This window comes from Aptenodytes patagonicus, chromosome 2, assembly GCF_965638725.1.
Source record: "Aptenodytes patagonicus chromosome 2, bAptPat1.pri.cur, whole genome shotgun sequence".
In the NCBI taxonomy this organism is placed as follows: Eukaryota; Metazoa; Chordata; class Aves; order Sphenisciformes; family Spheniscidae; genus Aptenodytes; species Aptenodytes patagonicus.
The window spans coordinates 8,671,056-8,695,375 of NC_134950.1; the positions used below are offsets into that span (position 1 = coordinate 8,671,056).

The following is a 24,320-nucleotide window of genomic DNA, read 5'->3' on the forward strand; positions in this document are numbered from 1 at the left end:
TTTTACCTAGGTGCAATCGGATCTTTCTTTTTCATGTTACTGAGATTCCTTAATCTTCCTCTCCTTGCTCATGATCTAAACATTTATACAGGAAAATACCAGCACTACAAGGCTTAATTATCTTGCAGTGATCTGCTTTGTTTTGATAGATAAATTTAAGGTAGCTTGTTTATTGCACTAAATGAAAGTCAGATATAGTTTAATTGCTGATAGCCGAACATGGATAGTGAAGACTAAAGTCTCCATCAGTAATACGTATTGTATTTTTTGAAGGTAGAACACAACAAAAAATTTAATAGATGCATCAACAAATAATCTATATGTGTGCACTTTGGTCATACTGTATCCTATTTGATGCTGCTTGTAATCTTTTGACCATTAAAATTCTTTTTATTAGTGCCGAATAGTGACTGATAGACATGCTATTTAGAGATATTCCAAGCATTTGTTCAGTAGAAGTAATTAAGTTAGCATGAATAAAAAATTTCTTTAGAATTGCTTGCACATACATCAAATCAGTTAACAGTAATGATACCTCATGATTAATATGACCATTCATAACTAGAAAAATATCCCATTTCATATGTTTAAGCAATCCACTGAATTCTTAAGATATACCAGATAAATTTGATATATTACTGTTTGATAATGGACATTATGAAATGCAGAAGAAGTTATTATCAATGTAAGATGTGATATTACAAAGCATTTGCTCATCTTTAGATGATGCTTTTAATATGCAATTGGACATTTAATATAACTGGGTTTGTTCCTGAACTGAGTTGTATCCTTAACATCAAATACCAGATAATTCTTACCTCTTGCCATCCTCTTCTTTCTTTTTTGCTATTAAACATAAAAAAACAGAATGTGAAATTATAAACCATTTTTCTTTCTGTTTTGTTAAGGGAATCAAAAAAGAGAGAGAAGCCTCTTCAGACATTGGTCACTGCAGAAGGAAAAGTTCTGAATGTGAATGTGCCTAAGTATGTAAGGTTAAGAGGTTAAACAGGCTAACCTCGTTACAGTTGATTTAGGCAACTCTTTCAAGATATGTGACAATACAAAAATAAGAGGGCTGACAAATTCTTGTGGCGGTATTATATTCCTGGTGGGGAAACTGACTTCTAAAATTATGTTCTGATGCTGGAAAAAGAATTAGTTTTCAGTGAGTAAAGTGTTGAAGGTTGTTTAATTTAACACCTTGGTCTTTGATGATTGAAAAACTAGTTTTTCCATAAAAGATATAAGACGTTTTATTCTTTTCCCTTCTATGGTAAGTCTCTCTTTCTTTGAGCATCTTGCCAATAGTGGAAAAAGTTTAACCGGTTTGACTACTGAAGATAAATGTGTATGAGTAACCACTTTAAATGTGGAAGAATTTCATCCAATTAATATTTCTGGACAAAATAATTCTGTCCTCTGATGACAGATGTAAAACTGGCAGAATTGGGAAGGATATGTAATTGACTTCTATGGCATGAAGTCCTTTGACACCGAATGAGGTCTCTAGCAACAGAGGCTGGTGATACGGGGAAGTCTCTTGTATTTTATCATTGACAACGTCACCTGGGTATTCAAGTGTTTTGGAATGAGTGTCCAGGGATATCAGCCATGCGTTACCATTGGTTTCACTTGAACCAAGCCTTTTCTAAGGGAAAACAGGAGACAGAGAGTGCAAACATTGTTTCCTTATAAACGGCTCCCCAAAGAGCCTCCTACAGGAGAGTGTGATCAAAATGTGGCCTATGAAGGGCCACTTACCTGTCTGCTGTCCTCTGAACAAGTTTTTCCATCTTAAGACTGATTTAGCTGAAAATCAAAGCTAAGAACATGCTTAGCATGAAGAATGCTTTCTAAATCTTGGGAATTTATAAATCCATGCAAATTTAAGGAATTTGAAAACCTACATTATAAGATCAATGCATAATTTTCAGTGGTATAGTGAAAATTAAAGGTAGTGGCAGAAGAGCTCATGTTTTTTCCACCTGTACCAGAAGATACTTACCATTGTATTGATGTACTTCTTTTTGTAAAAATGTGTTGACTGAAAAAAAGTTTAAATAATTTTCTAGTTCAAAGAAGATGAGTCTAAAAGTTTAAATCTTGTGTTAATGGAATTTGATTATGCCTCTAAAAAGTAGAGACATTTAGAATAAAGCTCTAGCTATCTTTTTAGAAGAAATACAGTCCCCTAGAGTTCACTGTTAGTAGCAGTCCTGTTTGCATCACCCAAGTTTTCTGGATTAGAATTTAGACTGTGGATGTGCCCACATAAAGCCAGATCAATAAGCAGTTTTTTTCATGGCTTCAAGAAGAATATCACAGCTCTTCAGTGCAGTCTGCAGTGTATTGGAGAGACATAAATAAAGAGATACAAGTAGACAGATGGTGTTCTCTAAAGATGTTGCCTCAATGTGAAAGTCTAATGTCCACAGGAATGTCCAAGCTTCTCTCACATTCTTTTGAAAGGTTAGCAAGAGGAATAGCTGCATGCTGCTGAGAACAGACTATTTATCTTTCTCAATTCTGATTACGCTTTCCCCTAGAAAATTTTACAATTCTTTTCTCTTTTTAGCCCTTCATGTTTTAGTGAATTCTCAAAATTTGTGATGCAGTAAGAGAAAAAAGCATGAACGGGAAACAAAGCTGTTCTGTATTCTTTGCAGTTTTCCATTAAAAAATACCATAATCTAAAAGCTCCTTAAGCTTTCTTGCAAGTTGACTGTGTCAGAATACAGGAAAGCAAAGAGTTAAAAAGTATATCTGGCAAATATTTTTATTGCTGAAAAAATTTATCATCTGAACTGTTAACATTTGAGCTTCTTTCTGTTACCTGAACCCAAAGTATCTAAGTATTTTAATGTCACTGAAATATTCCGGATAAATTGCATTAAGCAAAACCCTCTCATTTAATACTAATAACTAATTTATAAAAATCCTCTCATTTATAGGTGGGTTATATTCTGTTTTTTCTCTACTTTAATACATGGGAAATGTTTGAGTATATGAGCAGAACTTGTAAGTCTAGACTAGATCTCCTTACAGTTGTAGTAATAGATGTTGTTTTCAATTTATAACTGGTAAGATTCTTTCACAATTTTACGAAGTCAGCCAGCAGATCACAAACATGCAGCTAATACAATCTACAGTCTCATTTTCAACAGATATTATAAAGCTTGCAGAATAGGATATTGTGCAATTCATGTTTTACTTTGGAAATGCACAGGCAGATATTCATACTCCAGGCAAATTAATTGCTATGAACAAAGTTGCAATTTTTTTTTTTTTTCACATATGATAAGGTTAGAATTACCAAGTTCCAGGCTTTTCATGCTTTTCATGAACTGTTTTTTCTATGCAGATGTTAATAGAGCAGACAGATTTCACCAGCAGATGTCTCTCTTTCTGCATTGACAGCCTGATCTTAATTTTAACTGACCTTCAGCAGTATTTTTTTTTTGTCTCTTATGGCTTGGGTGGGGAGAACAGAAAATAAATGTGAGAATGACTTTGGTTCAAATACCAGTGTTTTTTTCTGTTTGTGAGGAAAATTGCAACTGTTTCTAAAATGATCATGTGACATATTGTCTAAATGGTATTCATATTCATGTAAAATTGCTAGCAGTTGAATTTGAATTATGCCATAATGTTTGCTTATTCACTCCAATTATATTTATCCTGGAGGTGTTTCTTGTCATTATTATTAGGCTTCATTTCTCTTTGAAAGATGATGAAGAAAACAACCAGATCATCTTGGATCTTGCTGTTTACAGGTCAGAATTTTTTTTTTCTCTTAATTTTTGCCATTCTTAAGATCTAATACACAGTGTTTCAAATATACTCCTCCCTGTAATGGGGACTTTTCAAGAGGAAAACAAATAACATCATAGGGGATAATGGAATAAATCTTGAAGCCTGTGCCAAAGAAATGAAGCTGAATAAACCAAAGACCCTTCAGACTGTTCACACACTCCTCAATGGGGACTGTGTCCAATTGTACTTTTTGAATTGATGTTTTCTGCAGTCCACAGGCAGGTTTCCTCCACACCTGTCCTTTTATACTTATGTAAAATCTTTTCCCTTCTTCATTTGCAGATTAGGGTTGTAGGGAATGGGGTTTTGCCCATTCTCTGGCCCTAGAAGTGCTCCAATATGGTTCATGCCCTTCTAGTTAAATAATTCTCCTCCCCAAGACAGAGTAGGGTAGCCTTGTCCTACTTTCCTTGCATACTGGAAAGAGTCTATGGCCCACGCTATTTCCTGAACTGTGCCAGGGCATTGCCTGGAAGAAATTTGGTTGAACCAGGCCAAAATATGGCAAGGAAACCTGATAACTATTTGATAGTATATACTGCTAAGCAGTACAGTGGCCTTGCCCACAATTCAGGAAGGGATTGGAAACTCACAAGCTTATTTACCCATAATAGGAACTTGTTAGAGTAACGCTTGAACTAGTTTTATAGCACAGAAACACCATTCAAGCCAGGTGTTCTTCCCTTAAAGCTCATTAATTTCCCTCAAAAGAGGCGGGCTCCATGTTTCTGAATTATAAGAATGAGGGTTTTTTGGAGCCTCAGAAAATCTGTTCAGGTACAATAGAGTGTTGGATATGTTGTAATATTCTGTGCTCACTTGTAAGAAATGCAAACTAGAAAGTCTGAAAAATTCACCTGAGAATTATAAAAGAAGGGAAATAGGGAACACGTACTTGTGCATTCACTAGTAGGTCACAGGAACATGAGTGTATGTGTCATATGATGAAGAGCAGATGTTAAAGTGGAGCTTTTACAGGTCACAAATTTTGTTTGATAGTACTGAAATTTAAAAGTACGGTGTTTTCTGGGAATGTAAAGTATTTCTGTTCATTGTTTTCCAGGAAATTCTGTGCAAAACCCCCCCCTCTTATTATAAATTTACTAGTTAAGCCTTCAGAAAGAAAAGTAGAAAAACACTTTTACAATTTTAAATAGCAAATAGATTAATTTTCATATTAATGTAAAGCACTAAACTAATAGAAGAAAGACCTTTTCATTTTCCACAAAGATTTTGAATTCTTGCAGTTATACAATAGCTGATGTGGTGGACTTGATAGAATTTAGACATTATTTTAATTGACATTCTGTGAACACACAGGAAGATCATGTTTTTCTTCCAAAGACGTTAAATCCTAATAATATTTCATATAACTTAATAACTGAAATTGAAGTTTGTAGTTTATAAACTGTGAAATCATCATTAAAGAGCTATATGGTCTGCACTGCTTATTTACTGGACTGTATTTTAGATTGATTCATTTATTTACATTTTATTCTGAAGACATTTGGACACTTCTCTGCTTGATGTTGATGTCCAGCCAACTTACATACGAGTACTGGTGAAGGGTAAGGTTAGTGTTTTCTTACTACATTCATTTCAAATCAAGAGTTAATGCTTACCATAGTCATTCAGTGGACTCTGGATCTGACTTCTATGAGTTACCAACTATGTGCACCTATGCAGAAAAAATGTTCTTAAAATGTTCTTTCATACTTGCATTATGTTGGACCACACATAAACTGTGGAAGTCCTAACCGGAAGATGTGCAAAGCCTGAAATGAAATTTCACTCTCTCTTTCTCTCCTTCTCTCTTCTTATTCCCCCTGCACAGTGTACCATAATTCACTTAAGAAGAGAGCTTGCTAGTTGCCCTAGGCTAGAATTTAGCAATTTCACAATCTGGAATTTATAGCTGACAGAAACAAATGGATGTATATTATTTTGAAAGGGCATTTAAAATGTCATTCCAGTTTTCTCTCTTCTCACTGGTTTTAATTTTATCATCAATTTTTTTTAAAATTCAAAGTACCTTAGACAGTAAACCAAAATCCCTATTTTTGATTGTACCAACTGCATAAACAAAACTTCAGAATTACTTTACGTCTAAAATAGACTGGATATTCTTTCTCATTTAATTGATAATACAAGTCAAGCATCATTTTATAACCTTCTTTAGAAATGTCACTTCAGGAATGACAGCAATTCAGGAATATACATATGACTGTACTTGTAAGTAAAAGCTGTTTAGCATGCTAATCATTTATTAGGATTAATACTACACATAAAGTGAGAGGATTTAGACCTATACTGTCCTTAAGAGCAAAGGATGTGATAGTGATGTTTCTGCATGTGTTCTGTCCAGGTCAAAAAAAAAAAAAAAAAAAGAGATATTTTAGCATGATATACTTCAATCCCATATTTTCTCATAGCCATTTCAGCTTGTGCTCCCTGAGGAAGTGAAGCCAGACAGCAGCTCTGCTAAAAGATCACAAACAACCGGTCATTTAGTTGTCAGCATGCCAAAGGTATGTAAAATAATCTGAGGAGTCATCATACAAAGATACTTAAAATGTTGTGAGTACTTTGGGAATGTTTCTGAGTTACAGGTAACATCTGGCTAGCTAAAGTTATTCAGTCTAGTCTTTCCCATCAGGACACATTTTCCAAAGAAGGAACATTCTGGAAGGACAATTTAATCATAGAGCCAAACCTTAGGATTTAAGATCCCTTTAACGGAACACTATGAAAATCAGTATTAATAGAGCTATTTGTATTTCCTTTATCATCAACAAAACCAGCTTTTTATATATGAAAAGACATTCTGTAAAACATGCAGTATTGTGCAAATGTGTAAGAAGATGGATTTTTTAAATAACTGAAAATAAGCAACTTATCTACTTTCTTTTTCCACCTGTGAAATAATAAAAACAAATCAATTTTTCAAAATTTGTGTGGCACATATACGTATGAAGATTACATTTTGGTTCAAGGACAGGGGTGATGTAGTACTCTCACATCTCAGGTGATCAGAACAAGAGTTTCTTAATTCATTTTCCCTTCATGCTCTTCCTGGCTGGAAAGGATCCACTGACCAGCTGTACCAAGTATATGTAATCACAGACCAAGAGGGTTGTGGCAACATGGTGTTTCAACTGAAAAATGCTGCACAACAGTCCCTAGTACTTAAAGAAACCTGGGTAGAAGTCATATTCCCCTAATATTCCTAACTCTGTGCTCTCCTATCTCCCCTGTGCTCTGACGTTTGCCGGTATGGTGTCATGCTGATCAGGATTCAAGTCAATTGAGAGTTCTGCTGGCAAGTAAAAGCAAATTGGCTTAAAGTGTTTTTTGCATTCTCTCTCTTCCCTGCCCAGCCCAGTTCTTGCAGTGTAAATGAAAGCAAACTGATAGGGACGTCCACTTTATTTTCTCTCTGCTCTGTGTATTCCTATGGTTTCAGTAAATGTAGTTTGTACCCTGGATACGTAAGTGGTATTTTGATTTGGGAGATGACATAATGAGTAGATGAGGTAGAATCAAAGGTGGAATCAGGACATCTACGCATTCCCACACGTCTACCAAAAAATTAGAGAATAGTGAAGGAATGACCAGTAATAAGGAACAGTCGAAGACATGGAGGTCAACTTGCCTTACTGAAGTAGGCATTGAGAGAGGTAACGGGTGGCCAGCCAGCAGTCAGTGGAAGTTTAGGGGGCATTAGAGCTTAAATACAGGGAAGATGCAGCAGTGTGAACCGTAATACAAGACAAGGGACAGAGGGAATCTGAGTGGCAGAGGTATCTTCAGGTTTGGGGCATAAGGGGTAGGATGCTGGCAGAAACAGGAAGGCATTTAAGGTGGCACTTGATGTTGTCTGGTGCAAGACTGGGTTCTTGGACCTGCAGGAAGAGCAGAGATGGATTGAAGGGCTTGAAGCAGGCAGGAAGCTGGAAGTTTTAGGAAGGTAGAGTTCTGGAGATGAGAATGGATTATATGGTGGGGTTCTGGGAGCTGTGGAAGACATTAATCAACTTCAGCTTCATGGTCTTCTTCCATTATGCCTTTGGAGGGTTGGGCAAACCCTCCTTTTTTTTTTTTTTTTTTTTTTTAAGTTTTAAGGCCTCTAGGCCTACATCATATATTTTTGGCTTTCAGAAATAAGGTAACCCTGCCTAAGGATAGTTGTAGGAAAAAAAGAAATTCTTGGTGCTCTAGTCTTACCCTTCTGGCCTCTAGTAAGTTTCTCTGCTGCGTAGGAGCAGTGGGACATGGTGCTACATATGAATCTGCCAGGATATATCAATTACAGCATTTTCTTCTGAAGGAGGAACCTTCAGCTGCTATTTGGGGTCATTTCTTTCTCTTTGTGCTCTGATTTTATTCTTAGACTATGCAACTAGTAGCTGTAACTAAAAAGTTATTTTTCAGCTTTTGGCTTTTTCCACTTGTGGTTCTATACCTTCTATGTTTTCTTCTACACTCCAGTCCCATACCATCTGTCTTTCCCTACATGGACAGCCTCTCATTAAATTACAAACTGTCATTCTAGCATCAAACATGCAGTTTCACCAGGAGCTTGAAGAATGCTGAAAATTGTACTCATTTGGTTAAGATCCATATTTTGTTAATGTTCAAAATTCACTCATATGAGAATTTATGCTTTCGTAAGTTTATTTCTTTGAAACTGAGGCCTTGACATTTGCCATTTTGGATAATGTCATTTTCAAATGTTTCTGAACAGTTTTGTTTACTATTTTACTTGTCTTTTGGATATTTTAAGTACTATCAGTTTTCTATCCCATAACCCGCTTTTATTACTCATATGTCTTGCTAGTCTCTGTGTGGATGATCAGTGCCTTAGAAAATGTAAATATTTCAAAGAGTCTCTGGATATATCCAAATCTGCTGCCTGCCTAGAAAGTCATACCTAAATGAGCAAAATAATAAATATTATCTCTTCATATTGTGATTGAGAACTGCCTTTATTCCATTATTAACTTTATATTTCACCTACATTTCACTTACCTTGATATTTTAGCTACACCTACATATTTTACCTAGCCTGAGGGTCTGGAGCCTGCTTCATCTCAGAATGTCATGATTCACAGATTTTTGTGAGACCTGAGGAGAGAGAAGCTCTATAGAATAACTGAATTGATGTTCTGAGCTTTGCCTTGGTGTGGTCAAAACCTACTTGTGTAGCTCGAACACAGAAAGATACGCATGAATGGAGTGCTGCATGGTCTAATATCTTCATTGTCAATGGATCCAAAAACCTGGATCCTGGAAAGCAGCTTTGCAGAAAAGGACCTGGGAGTCTTGGTGGACACCAAGTTGAACATGAGCCGTCAATGTCCTCTTCTGCCAAAGGAGGCTAATTGTATCCTGCGCTGCATTAGGAGTGTTGCCAGCAGGTCGAGGGAAGTGATCCTTCCCCTCTATTCAGCATTGGTGAGACACACTTGGAGTACTGTGTCCAGTTCTGGGCTCCCCAGCACAAGAGAGACGTGGACATTCTGGAGAGAATTCGGCAAAGGGCCATGAAGATGATGAAGGGACTGGAGCATCTCTCCTATGAGGAAAGGCTGAGAGAGCTGGGACTGTTCAGCCTAGAGAAGGCTCGAGAGGATCTTAGCAATGTATATAAATACCTGAAGGGAGGATGCATAGCAGGATGCAGCCAGGCTCTTTTCAGTGGTGCCCAATGACAGGACCAGAGGCAATGGGCACAGACTGAAACACAGGGGGTTCCCTCTGAACTTCAGGAAACACTTTTTTACTGTGAGGGTGGCTGAGCACTGGTGCAGGTTGCCCAGGGTGGTTGTGGAGCCCCCATCCCTGGAGATATTCAAAAGCCATCTGGACATGGCCCTGGGCAACCAGCTCTAGGTGGCCCTGCTTGAGCAGGGGGGTTGGACCAGATGACCTCCAGAGGTCCCTTCCAACCTCAACCATTCTGTGAGTCTGTGATCCTGTGAACCTCATGGATCTGCTGACCAAAGATGGATTTGTGCTACTTCAGAGCAATTGCACGTAGCAGATTCAAATCTATTGTTCTTTGTTCTATATTACAGTCACAGAATCTGTTCCTTTCCCCCAGGACTGAATTAGAGCGCACAAGTTTTGGGATACATACACTTTTCAGATGCTCTCTATCCATACAAGTTTTATTGGTATTAATAGGATGTAATCTAGGAAGCAAAGTGTAATGAATAAAGGTTAGCAACAACTGGAAGGCCAATAGATCTTTTTCTTCCAGAATATTATTGCGGAGGTTATCTACAATGTTTGAGAATACTAATTTGAGATCATCCTCAACTTAATATAAATTCCTTTTAGTACGATAATAGGAAGAACAGAGTTCATGCAACTTTTTTCAGGCTGTATCAGTGATAAGACAAGCCTGATGACTATATTGCACTATATTTAACCTTTTTGTTCCTGATAAACAATTATTATAAAAATAAAATTATTTGCAACTAGATAAATGGCCTAGCACATTCCTTAGGTAACTGAAATGTTAAAAATGCTATTAACCTAAAAATAGTCTCCTATAATATGCTTCTTGCAATACTATCCCGAAAAGATCTCTCTCTTCTCAGTAACAGAACAGAAAGCTAACTGGATTCAGTAAGTGTTTCTCACTTGCTTTAGAGAGTTTCTGATCAGGTTACTAAACCTTTCACCATTCATCTTCTGGCCTGTTCATAGTTCCCTAGCCTTTAAAATGAAAAACAAAACCTCTTTCCTTGCCTCTCCAATGACCTTGCCATGCCACAGATGTTGGAGATAGTAAATTCCACAAGAAGTAAAAGAAAGCAAATGATTTTCACCTTTTCTGGAAAAATTTTTCTTAAATGTACTATTTACTGCACAGCAAATCACTGCAGAATGGGTGTCTTTCTAAGGCAGTGTCTACCAACATTTTGTGGAAGGTCATCAAAACAAACTGAAGGACACAACGTTCAGTGAAATGATACAGTGACACTTTTAAAGTGTAGTGTTTATACTGTAATAATCATCTGTATAAAGATTTTGCATGAGTAAGGAGTTGCTAGTGACCACGTTGTACGTGCTGCATTTTCTGGGAAAAATATTTGTGACATGAAGCTTTTCAAACTTTGAACCTCTATGCTCTGGCAGTGTCATCTTTGCAGATGATGCAGGAAAATTAAAAACTGAGATTTTCTTTAATAGACTGACCAAAATTGGAATATTAAATCAGTGATTTTGTAAAATGTCATCAGTAGATTACATCAGTAGCATTTTAATTAATGTCTGAGAAACAGCATCAAAAAACAGTGTTATTAGCAAGCAGTTTTTATTTACGGTTCTGAGATTCTGTGTCGTTGTAAAACTTCACTTTCCTTATTTTAGTGAATCAGAGAGCAGAATATGGACTTTTTGATTAATTCTTTATTATATAAGCAGTCACAAATGAATACTGCCAGCTTTTTATTGCCTAGGCCTTCAAAAGCATTTAGAAACTTAAAGATCAATGAGAGGTAGGTTCCTTAATTAATTTAAAAATAGGAGTGGTATATATTATGCATGTCACTGCAAAGGTTATTTGATAGAAATTCATTATATAATTCTCACTTATCTAGGTATGGAAAATGCAGTAATATTTCATTACTGTCAAAGGCACGTGGAGACATACAGCTGTGGAACCCTAGAAATCTATTCATCCTTTAGAATAAATGTGTTTCAGGGAAATTCTGTTACTCAGTGGAATTCCTGTTGCAGAAGAAGAAAGCCACTGGAGGAAAAAAATGTGGACTGTAAAGATGACTCAGCTTAAAAATATTATTTTCACATATTCATTCTGTTTTCTCAAATATATTCCAGATTCTATTTAACACATCCACTTCTAGAATTCTCTGATAATGATCTTAAAAGAGCTCTCCTTTCTGTTTTCGGATTAATGCAAATATTAGCAATAGTTTCATAGAATCACTTTCAGAAAGCTTCATTATATTAATGTAGTCTGTCTTCCTGTATATCACAGGCTTTAAATTTCATACAGTTATCTTTCTACTGAGCCCGAAGTTTTATATTTGGCCATGGTTGAAGCTATGGCAGTTCTGTTTTCCATAACAGTTATCCTCACTTGATCAACGTCATTAAGAGATGGAAGGTCAACTACCGGCTTGATGAAGCTCACATACCATTGTTGCATATGGAGTTGTGTTTCTGAAACAAGAAAAATTAGAGTATCACTTAAAATTTTTCTTGAACAGAGGTAGGAGGGCATATTTTGAGCAAAAGAGCTTTTAAGTTAAACAATATTTGATAATTGATAAGAGTTGTTTTAGTAGGCAAATCCTATCCCTTCCCTAAGTTCCAGGATTGCTTCTTGTCAAGGAAGCCTTTTCTGTTGATTGCAGAATCAGCAAATTTCCTCACCATCCTTGATGATGTGCTCTGAGGGCAAAGTAAGGAACATTAGTCTCAAGGGGATCAAAGAAATAAATTATTTTTAAAAGAACAGGGCACTAGAAAGCCTCCTGAGAAGAGAGGGAAGGTCCAAAGAAACAGACTTTTCTTCACCAGAGTATATACAGAATCAGAGGGGATCAGCCCCTTCACAATGAATTTCAGAAATGAATGACAGAAGCTACAGGCTCTGTCTTATTTCTTGCAGATTTTAGAACAGAGACTTTAAGTTTACTGGGCATCTGGAACAGACTCCTTTCAAATGCTTAAGGTGTCCTTCTCTCATGATGTTGCTAAGAAGGGAAGGAGATACCCTTTTGCCATGAGATACCCTTTGCCAATAACATGTCTTCCAAAAAATGGTGATGGACATGTTTTCTTTGAGAAGGGGAATTCACGTGGACTTTGAACTTAAGATTCTGTTCTAGCAAAGGAGCTGAGGGAGTTTGTGGTCACTCGTCCCTTTTATAAAGAGTGGAGAGGAGTCCAGACTGCAGCAGATTCTTTAATAAAAATGTCTGAACTAGCACATGGACACCAGAACTGAAATGCAAGTGGAAAGCACATCATGAACCAGTTAGTTAGCTATGGAGAAAATCAGCAATGATGTGCATTATTAACATGGTACTAAACAAGACAGCATATATTTAAATACAAATAGTTGTATATATTTAAATATTTTTTATATATATATACACTCATATATATATTTGAATATAATTCCATTCAGATAATTTTGTTAAAATTGCCTTACGCATGTGTTTCATGCTGAGTGAAGTGTTAAAATCTAACAGAAAGGGTAAGTAAGTGTCACAAGAGAAAATTTATTCAGACTCTTTTAATTTTTCTATTTTTGAGAAGTTATTTAAATGCCTGCAAGCATAAATATCAACTTTTATGAGACTTATTTTTCTGTCTATTTTTATTTTAGGCTAAAGAAATAATCCTGGCTAAGCAAAAAGTATCAACTTCAATTAAAGATTCTGACTGCAATACACTGCAAAAAAATGCAAGAAGGTAATTCCTTTTTTTCTTTCTTTTGCATTAGTTTTATTTTTTGTCTGTTTGTTATTCACATGCCAGAATGTATGCTTCTTATGTTATTGCTGAAAGTATGAATATATTGATTTGTATAGAGTAAAACTATGTCTAAAACCTTTAGATGAATGGCCTGTCTGGTGCTGTTTATAAAGCGATCTGCTCCAATAGCAGAGCCAAAAAAGCACTTATTTCTGCCTATCAGTTTTGTTCCATCAGCTCATTCGGATTATTAAACTGGTATATACTAAAACTAAATCACCTACTGAGAATTGCCTCTGCAGAGCTCCTTGCTATGTAACCGAAGTCTGAAAACCATTTAGAAAGCAATGATTTTGAATCTCTCTCATGAATGTATTTGCTTGCTGGTATACAGGATGAGCTACTGCACTAATACATAGGTTCAAAAAGCAATTCTGCAAGGTTTTATAATGATAGATCCATCCTACTAGATGTGATGTAAAATCCAGCTCTTGAAATCTTGCAGTTAATGACTGCCAGAAGCAAGCAAATATCAGTGATGCACTATTTTTTGTTTTTACTCTTAGCAAGTGTTACTAGCCATTGCTGTAGATAGACACTAGGGTTGATGGACACTTGGCCTAAGTAAAAATACTATGATATATCTTTTAATCTTTCCTTTTCCTCTTGCTATAGGCAATGGTATTCATACCAGAATAAGATATAGTAACAACAAAGTTTGTTAAGCCGTTTCTCTGTTTATATTTGAAGTGTTGCATTTGTTTCCTTGTTTGATATGATTGTGGTGCATGTTGATGGAAAGGTTAAGCAGTTAGTAAAAAATAGCATTATGGATCATGGGTGTTCTTTCTGATCTCAATACTTAGGACACTGGCAAAATGGCTCTGCAAGAGTCAGTTGTCATTAATTCTGCTTTTTATTTCTTGTTTTTAATAAAGATCAGTCATGACTTCTTTTCTTGAATGACCTGCATAATGCGAAGACGATAGAGCGACTGCAAGAATTTGTTGAGATTCCTAATGAGCCACAAGCACTGCACCCTTTCCTTAGGCAGCAGTGATTACAACAGTGTACCATCTTGATTACTATTTCAAATATTTTTAAAAGGTCCAAGCCAAATGGTGGATATATTTGTGGATATATATGGATATGTATATTGACTATATATATAGTCTTGCCTGACCAACCTAGTGGCCTTCTATGATGGAGTGACTACATCAGTGGACACGGGAAGGTCTACAGATGTCGTCTGCCTGGACTTCTGTAAGGCCTTTGACATGTCCCCCACAACATCCTTCTCTCTAAACTGGAGAGGTATGGATTTGATGGGTGGACTGTTTGATGGATGAGGAATTGGTTGGATGGTCACATCCAGAGGGTAATGGTCAACGGCTCAATGTCCAGGTGGAGATTGGTGATGAGTGGTGTCCCTCAGGAGTCCATATTGGGACCGGTACTGTTTAGTATCTTCATCAATGACATAGACAGTGGGATCGAGTGCACCCTCAGCAAGTTTGCAGATGACACCAAGCTGAGTGGTGCAGTCGACATGCCAGAGGGATGGGATGCCATCCAGAGGGACCTGGACAAGCTGGAGAAGTGGGCCCGTGGGAACCTTATGAGGTTTCACAAGGCCAAGTGCAAGGTCCTGCACCTGGGTCGGGGCAACCCCCAGTATCACTACAGGCTGGGGGATGAAGGGCTTGAGAGCAGCCCTGCCGAGAAGGACTTGGGGGTACTGGTGGATGAAAAGCTAGACACAAGCCAGCAATGTGCGCTCACAGCCCAGAAGGCCAATCGTATCCTGGGCTGCATCACAAGAAGCGTGGCCAGCAGGTCGAGGGAGGGGATTCTGCCCCTCTGCTCTGCTCTGGTGAGACCCCACCTGGAGTACTGCATCCAGCTCTGGAGCCCTCAGCATAAGAAAGACACGGACCTGTTGGAGCAGGTCCAGAGGAGGGTCATGAAAATGATCAGAGGGCTGGAACACCTCTGCTATGAAGAAAGGCTGAGAGAGTTGGGGTTGTTCAGCCTGGAGAAGAGAAGGCTTTGGGGAGACCTTATTGCAGCCTTTCAATACTTAAAGGGGGCTTCTAAAAAAGATGGGGGCAAACTTTTTAGCAGGGCCTGTTGCGACAGGACAAGGGGGAATGGCTTTAAACTGAAGGGGGGTAGATTGAGACTAGATATAAGGAAGACATTTTTTCCGCTGAGGGTGGTGAAGCACTGGCACAGGTTGCCCCGAGAGGTGGTGGATGCCCCATCCCTGGAAACATTCCAGGTCAGGTTGGAGGGGGCTCTGAGCGACCTGATCTAGTTGAAGATGTCCCTGCCCACGGCAGGGGGGCTGGACTAGATGACCTTTACAGGTCCCTTCCAACCCAAACCATTCTATGATTCTATGATTCTAAATCAGTCAAAAGAAACGTCTTAGATTTTTTCCAGGAGAAAAGTATATCTTCCTTCGTTAGATAACTGACATTATCTGTCTTCCAAACGGATTCTGCCAAACAGCAAAAGAGTTGGTTAACTTGTGCATTAGGAATATATATTTCCTTAGAACCCTCTGTGTGTCTTTAGTTTTGGCTACAAAGTAAATGTTTAAATAGAAGTCATAATGGGAACATGGATGTAGTGGAAGTAATAATGTGAAATGGTCCCCTTTCCTGCTAGCTGATGAACTGAAGATACTTCAATGGCATAGTGACCCTCCAAGAATTTGTGTTTGATTTCAATGCAGTTTTAAGTAATTATGAATATGCTTACTACAGATTTTGAAGGAAAAATACAAATTTTACTGTTAAAATATTGCAGGAATATATATCACAAAAGTAGAACTAGGAAAAAACTAGTTAGAACTAGTTAGAACTAGTCAGTTCTAACTAAAAATAGTAATTTTTGACCTCCTTAGTTGAAAAGTTGCTGACTAGCCAGATGTTAAAAATTTGCTGAATAGTTGTCTCTCAGATTACAGAAGAACATTCATTACAGTGATTACACTTGACAGCTACAGATGTCTTAGCTAAATGCTGTCAGACATATAGTCTACTAAGATATAATGTAGTGCTTTAAATCTCTTTAACTCTTGTTAGCTAGATTACATGATGATACTATCATTACTTCTGCCACATAAGAAAGATTTATTCTGTGACTGTATACAAAACCGTATTTCAAACCTTCAGAGAGACAAGTTTCTATGGGAGGAATTTGGCAGATTGATTTATTACACTTATAAAGCCTCTATTAATGTAGTAGCTGAGTATGCCAGTCTTTACTGTAACTGGCCTCACAATTCATCTGTGAGGTACAGAAGCTGAGTTCACCACAGGTGCACAGGTGAAATTCAGATGTAGGTAGGAACTGACTTTTCTGAAGTCATACTGCGAATTTTAAGAGTAACAGTTACATAAAGTAAATAATCCTTGTCTCATACCCTCAGCTTTAGATTATTCTTCCTTTAACACATTGGAAAAGAAAAAAAAAGAAATAAAACTCAAAATGTCTCTAAATGTAAATATGCACACACTTGAATTCCTCCAGTAAAGAAAGATACATAGGAATACATGAGAGATACGTTTTTCTTTGGTTTTTGGTTTTTTGGGTTGGTTGTTTGTTTTTTTTTTTTTTACTGTAGATCTTTATATATAGAGGTTGAGAAATACAGCCAGAGAATGGATTAATTTGAAGAGGAAAAGGAATGGAGCAGCAATTTCTAGGGTACCTCACAAAGCAGGATTAAAAACAAATCAGCAAGTTCTGGTCTATACACATCTTTTATAATGAAATAAGGAATGTAAGGTAGAGGTGATTTCTATTTGAGTAGTTCAAGCATTGCAAATCTTACTGCTATAAGTGTCTTTCTCCTCTTAGCTAAGTAAGATTGCACCAGTTGACTAAGCCAGGAGGTGCTATAAACAATACCGTGTAATGCATTAGGTTAGAAATCTGACTTACATTGAGCTGGAATCAGTTCTTAGTGGCAGTATGTAATCGATGGCTTTTTTGGGGTTGTTTTTTTTTTTATTTTTTATTTTTCTATCTGGATTCTTAAAAGGAAAACAAAAGAAAAGCATATGCTGTTGGAATGTCTACCACTGTCTGCTGGTACACCCATAAATGCTTTTGAACAGGTTATCCAGTTTCAGCCAAATTTCACTAGTTGAGAGAGACATCAAATGTACAAAAATGCCTGTAAGTTATGTTGAACTTCAGGCCAAGAAAACTTGTATGTTTTTAATCACTGTACTGGATTGTAATGCCAACCTTTTTCTAGCAAACGTCATCATAAGACTCATTAACAGAATTTATTTTATGGTTTACAATTTCACAGTAATGAACAAGCATTAATTTACTTTCCTTGGAGACTTTTTATTTTTAGTTGAGCTTTTTTCCATTTATTAACAAACAAAGAAAAAAACACTGATTATTTCAAAAACTACAGTTGTCTCACATGAGATGTAACAGTGTTGCTGAAGATGAGACATACTGCAAAGCTCTGATTTACTGGATGACCCTGATTTAGTTTCGTTCATTTCGGTGGAGAAGATGCAAAGAACAAATTTGTGGGAAAAATTTGTAGATGTAAGGGTAAGAATCTTCCTTTGGGAGTGAGGAGTCCTAATTTGGATCTTTGAAAGAATCCTCGTGAAGTGTGAGAATACTCCCTTTCCACAGACTTAATGGCTGAGAATCTCTCCCAGTCTTACATTTCTACAGTTTACACACAGAGGGATAGAGGTGTGACAAGTTGGAAAAGAGAGAACTTCATGTTGCAAAGAAATACAGTAGAATAAAAAGAGTAATTTCCTCAAGACTGGGAATGGGAGGTAAGATGAGGTCAGAAATTGAATGGAGCTGTAGGCAAACTAACCTGAAAGAACTGCCAGAGGATTTATGTGATCTTTCAAAACCCAAATTCACTTTTGTGTCTAAACCAAGCATGAATATTTTAACTTGAAGAAAGCTAAGTGCATCCAAAGTGTGGCCTGCACAAAAGATTAATAAACATGTGGAAAGATCGCAAATGGCAAATCAGTTCCCAATTCTAATGAGATGTCATGTTTGCCTTCTATAAATACCTGGGAGAAGATCGTAAATCTTGAGAGTTGAATAAATTTGCAGAAATAATATTTTCAGGCTACATAGTTTGTTAGCTGTCATGAAGACATTGAGAATTTTTACAATGCAAGTTACATTGTCTGGGAAAGGAGGAATCATAGGGATTATAATTCAATTGAGTTCTTAACCAGAAAGTGGAGTCAGGTATGACTAAGCAACATATTGAAAAAGCTTTTTACTCATGTTAATCTTAAAGTATAGATTCATTTGCATTCTCATGGGGGCCTGGAGCTAATCAAAGTAGAGGATATATATCTCTATCATTTGACTAATGAGGAGAACAAAAGGTGGGGTGCCTCAGAAGTGATTTGAAAATTAATTTGCACACAGAGGCATCTGGTAATCCATAACTGTAATAAGGGTGAGGAGACTTCAGAAATGTGCCCTTCTGGAGAAAAGCATTCTCAAGAATACTGTTCAATTAACTCTTGATCACTACACTCTAAAGTAATCTCCAGTTGTTCGTATGTGACGAGGACAAAAGACTGAGGGCAGAGACGTACTTTAAAGTCTCTTTGTAACATTCCATAACTTTGCAAACAAAGTCTTAACACCTTGTTAGAATAAAGTGTGTTTTCAGTGTAAGCTTCCCTAATGTTTAAACATGAGGGACTCAACTTTGACAAATTTAACAGTGCTTTTTATTTTTCTGGGTTAATTGAGGAGTGAAAATAAGATGGTATTCTAGCCAGACCTAGAAATTCAGGGTCAATTTGCATATTGCAGGTGTTGGAGCATATTTCTTGCTCACAGACAAGGTCAGTTTGAAATTTGGTATCTTGAAGTGATTGTGCAAAAGAAGGTAAGGAATGGAACAGTGAAGTTGAAAATGTCACAGTGACAGTGATTTTCTGTCTAACTTTTAGAAACTTGGATGCTAGTATTATATACATTCTCAGTCTGATGAATCCTTTTTGTGAGATGTATTTGTCTTTTAGAACAGAATGACCTAGATATCATCAGCCTTTTATTTATCAGAACTTTTTACCAGTGATTTGTTAGTTCTTATTGATTGTAGTTTAGTCCTTGAAAAATGAATTTGATTCTACCAGCCATTGTGTATTCATATCTTCCCAATGATACACTGATTCTGAAGACTCCAGTTATAGCTTCATTTCAGGTTACACCTATGTAGGGAGATTTGAAAGGCCTCTTACACAATGAAAGAGGTATTAATATTCCAAGTATTTATAAAACCATTATTATTTGCTTCGATTACCTAGTAGATTTTTCTAAGCCTGTATTTTCAAAAGTTGAGACCAGAGTATGGCAAGTGTCACACATTCACCATCAGTTTTTAACATACATAAATAAAGATTTGTCTTTCTCAAAGCTCTCAAATAAGATATAATTCCATATACTGGAATCACTTTATTTTCTTATTCAAGAAAAGGATTTATTAGTACTTTTTGTAAGATGATAATGACTTTTGTGCTGTTTCATTCACAATGTTAGAAGACTGGAAAAAGTGCCTCTCCAAAGCTGGTGGTTGTGTCTTGTAAATATCTTCGGAAATCCTGATGCCAGAAAGGAAACTTTCAATCAAATGACAAAAACCGTATATTCTGGATCAAATGTATGAGAAATCTTTAGCAATCTAAATTTTATTGAAATTCAGAAGTTGAAACAGGGGAATGTAACTGTCAAATCATTAAAATATCAAATATGGGGATTAAGAACTGTGTGAAAAAAGGTGTAAATTATAAAAAATATCAAATTATCAGATATGTGCTCTGTCACACACCAGATTGTTCAGCAGGCTGCTATAGTTATGCAAAATGGAAGGACTGACTTTCTTTATTGTGGAGTCTTTTCATTTTCTTTTTTAAAAGCATTGTTGAACTATGTGGAGATAGAAATAGCCTTTCTAAGGGAAAAAAAATGCCAGGAAAAAAGAAAGGATTTAATCCAGTATTATTTATTTTTGTATGGTACTCTAATCTTTAGGCCATAATTTTCCCTTGAGTAGAGAACACTCGGCAGCACGTAGCAGTGCTAAAAACTGTTAACTTCATTTTTTTTTTAAACCTGAAATTGAAATCATTTGCAAATATTGAGATTTCCAGACATGTGCTGTAGCTGGTCCTGCAAGAAGTATTATTGTTTTCATCACGGTTGTCTTACTGTTGCTCATGGAGGAGCTTCAGCAGCAAGATTATTTTCATTCTGCTAGGTAGAATTACATGGAAAAAATGTTTAGATGACCTAAAACTCATCTTTCTTCCAAAAATTTTCAGGTGGTTAGTCTTGACATCAATACCCAGCCTCTTTTTACCTAGATTACATGATGAGAGGAGCAGATTCTCAGCAGATGTATGTTGTAGCTGCACTGACTTTAGCATAACTGAGTCTTGTCATCAGCCAGACACTTGTATCATGGTAGTTGAGATAGCACTATGAAGCTTTACTAAACAAGTATAAAATATTTGATCATGTGCATATAAGTACATTTCCTTTCTGGAAAAAAATCACCTGTGCTTGATTCTCAGTCTTTCCTATTGTCTGTTGCTAATAGATACTTCTAGATAACATGTGCTGATTAAATTTTGAGAATGACTGATGCGTATAATCCTTTCATAGCTTGTTGATGTGGATTGTTACTTACGACGCTCACTGTTAATTCATTTCTGGTGTATTGAAGTTTGTTCTGCTACTAAGCAATAAGCTATGCAAACTCCGTAGAGTTTATTGTATTTTCATGAATAACAATTTGTACAGTTTTAGAGCTGTTGAACAAATGTAAAATACCACTACTAATTAAAATACTTCAAATCAAAGAAAATCTTTTCTACCATGTGACGGAAGCACAGGCTGAGGGTAATTAATTTTTCATATTTATGCTATTTAGCTTTTTCTGAAGTCCTTCAGATTAGTGATTAGTGATTAGATTAACCTTCTGGGCAGGGTGTGCTCTCTTTGGAGTCTCCCCAACAGCTACTGATAAGTGATTCCAGGTCACAGCCCATCTCATAAATTACATAGGAAACAAAAATGTCTCTTACCTCTTGGGGATGAACGTTTTCTAGAATGTTGCCACAAAGTGAATCCACTTTTATTTCCTTAAACTCTGTAGTATAAGAAAAAAATCTAGCCGTATAAATTGAAGAACAATCAGGGTAATGAAATAAGAGTTTTCTTGTATCTATTTTCATTACCCATAAAATTCTCCTCTGAGTGTTTTTTGTTTGTTTGTGCCACTTTTTGGAAAAGGTTATCCAGGTTATTAAAGCAGGATGCTTCTCTGGTCGTTTTCCACTCAGTAAAATGAGCACAAGAAAAATCTAGTGGCACAAGGCTGAAAGAGGCGGCTAAGCTGATGGCTGCCTCTTCTGTTAGTCATGCTTTCCTCGGCACTAACATAGGAGGAGAGGAGGAAACCTCCCATAAATCCCTCTGCATCTCTCCTCCACTGGGACAGAGATCCTGCACATGGACGTGGGCTGGGATGTCTGCTCAGACCCCATAGAAACTTGATGGAGAAGCACTGGCAGAATTTGGAATTTCCTTGGCAAAACTCTCTCTTTGTTTTAACAACTAAAGATGGTGATTTTCAATTAGAAATCTTGTAATATACTTTATTTACATATTTTCATTACCTGTGTTGTCATCAAAGAAATGTATTCTTTCATTCAGTGACTTTGCTACTTTTTTGTTTGTTCTATTCCTAATCAGCTTTTCTGATCTCCTGGGTAAACATGTAGTTTTCTCACATCTTTGAAGAGTGACACACTGTCTTTTGTAATGCTGAGCTTGGAACTTTGACCCAAAGTAGCACTCAGTATAAAATGAAAATTAGTATGAAAATGTACAAATTGTGTTGGAATTTGCAGAAATTAGAATATCATTGTACGATTAAATTTCCATTTTGCCATTTTTCCTGTAAACAATTACAAATTACTTGAAAACAGACTAGATTTTTCCATTTAATTGTTGAGCTCCTCTATTAGAAAAGAACAGTGGCTTTAAATGCTGCAAGACAGAAAGTATATTTCAAAACTTTGATCATCATGTGATCATCATGTGATGTGGATAGGTTGCCTTAGTGAGTGGCCTGTACACATTTCTAAGTGTGATCTAAAAGAATATCCTTAATAGCAATAAAATCTGGAAATTCTGTTATAACTCTGACCTTTCTTATACTTTCATTTAAAATTTTTTTCATAATACAAACATGGTGTGGATTTATAATGCCAAAACATAAGAATTAGCTGATAAAAGCAAATAAATCAGTACAATTACATTTTCTCTCTAAATACAAGTATTTCTGCTTTCCAAAGATGAATCTGTCACATAGAAATTAATAGACAGCTAGTGTGAAGGAACTGTGCTAAAAATGAACGGAAAGAAAAAAATAACAAAAAACCAATTGTACTAAGAAACACCTGTCTTACATCAAAAGCCAACCACTTGTAATGTGATACCAGCAACCACCATGTTCTGATATAAAGCAAATTATAGATGTAAAAAAATTAACTTTTGATGTTTGCAGGCTAAGGATTCTTTTGTATAAAATTTTAGAGTTTTTGTAGCACTTCTTTGTGTTCACAATGAGTTTTTTGTAACAATCAGTTTTCAAGTAATAAGAACTCTTAATCTTGGTTTAATTGGACTCAGTAACAACTCTCACACTTAAGTCAACAGGTTTATAAACAGGCACCCAAAACAGTTTTGTTATATTTGACACTGAAATTAAGTTTTTTCCATTTGTTTTCCTCTTGTTTCAGGAGCGTACAATTTGAGAAATTAGAAGTGGATCCCAGTAAATATTCATTCCCTGATGTGACAAAGATAATCCAAAAAAAGGAACGAATTGGACAGGGACCTATTAGGCTACAACCAGAGAAGATTACAGAAACTAAGAAGAGTTATGCCGATTTTGAAAATAATGAAGATGTTCCTCCCTTAATTTGAAACATTCTTAAATAGACCCTCTGTATGTGGCATTCATGCTTGAGTTGTTTTCATGACCCCATGTGTAAAGTAAGTATAATATAGTTGAAGTTGGAAATATTATTACAGTTCTTATCATAAACTTTGATATGCCTGTGTTTTCTGCTGCGTTTTCTGTTAGTATATTGCTATATAAATCCTTTTGTTCTAGATTGTTTATTTAGTAAAACTCAAATCAGAATGGGAGTCATATAAGTCAGACATTGTAGTTTCTTCAAAGAATTTACTGTCTAGCTTGAAAGATGATATGTTACTATAGCAAAAGAGAGAAGGAAGGAAAAAACACTTGTAACAAGATTTATGATTATTCTGACTAAACCGAAGATAGCAAAAATCTCTATGTATTCCTTCAGTGTTTTCTTTTTCATGAAGGACAACAGTAAAAGAAAACAATGTATTCTGGGAGTGAGAGACATTGCTGTAACCTACCATACATCAGTGAATTTTCCAGCGTAATGGAGAGCTCCTGGATTCTGGAGCTGGTATAACAATGCCACTGCTTGAAGATTTTGGGAGAGAATAATGCTGAACACGGTATCTCAGATGTGGCATCATGCGGAAGCTGGGAGAAATCAGCCAGACCATTCTTGTTCCTCTTCATACAGCTACTTTAAACTATTCCATCTTTCTCAGGATCCCATAAAAATATCAAGGCTAGTTTTTAGCTGTTGGATGAAATCAGGTTGAGCAGCTGTAATGGGATGAGATGCTCCTTCCCTACCCTCCAGCCCTTTTTTAGCAACCAGAGACTCCATTATCATATTTTTTCCCCTCAGCTTCTGGATTGCCCCATGAGTGAAACAGGCAGCATCAAAGAACAAATGTATACTGGGTTACATTAGAAAATTATTGCAATTTGGCAAGACCAAATTTCTTTTGTTTTTCTTTTTTTTTTTTTTGCCTGGTTTCCTGAGAAAACAAGGCTCGTCATTCTTATCTCAGCTCTGCTTTTGAATGCCATTTCTGTTATTTTCACC

The 24,320-nt window shown here is 36.4% G+C and overlaps 1 protein-coding gene across 3 annotated transcripts in view; it reads left to right on the forward strand.

The window, feature by feature from the left end:
- The window catches only part of DNAAF11 (dynein axonemal assembly factor 11), a 36,957-nt gene extending 13,284 nt beyond the window's left edge, over window positions 1-23,673 (forward strand). For 2 of the 3 annotated variants that reach the window (XM_076332138.1, XM_076332137.1), the window contains 6 exons: window positions 909-986; window positions 3,711-3,776; window positions 5,320-5,389; window positions 6,249-6,344; window positions 13,187-13,272; window positions 23,118-23,673. In XM_076332138.1, the coding sequence (XP_076188253.1) occupies window positions 909-986; window positions 3,711-3,776; window positions 5,320-5,389; window positions 6,249-6,344; window positions 13,187-13,272; window positions 23,118-23,304 (583 nt within the window). In that variant the 3' untranslated portion in view covers window positions 23,305-23,673. The remainder of the gene's footprint in view (window positions 1-908; window positions 987-3,710; window positions 3,777-5,319; window positions 5,390-6,248; window positions 6,345-13,186; window positions 13,273-23,117) is intronic. The other variant, XM_076332139.1, reaches the window with a different exon arrangement.
- Window positions 23,674-24,320: the final 647 nt, after the last annotated feature.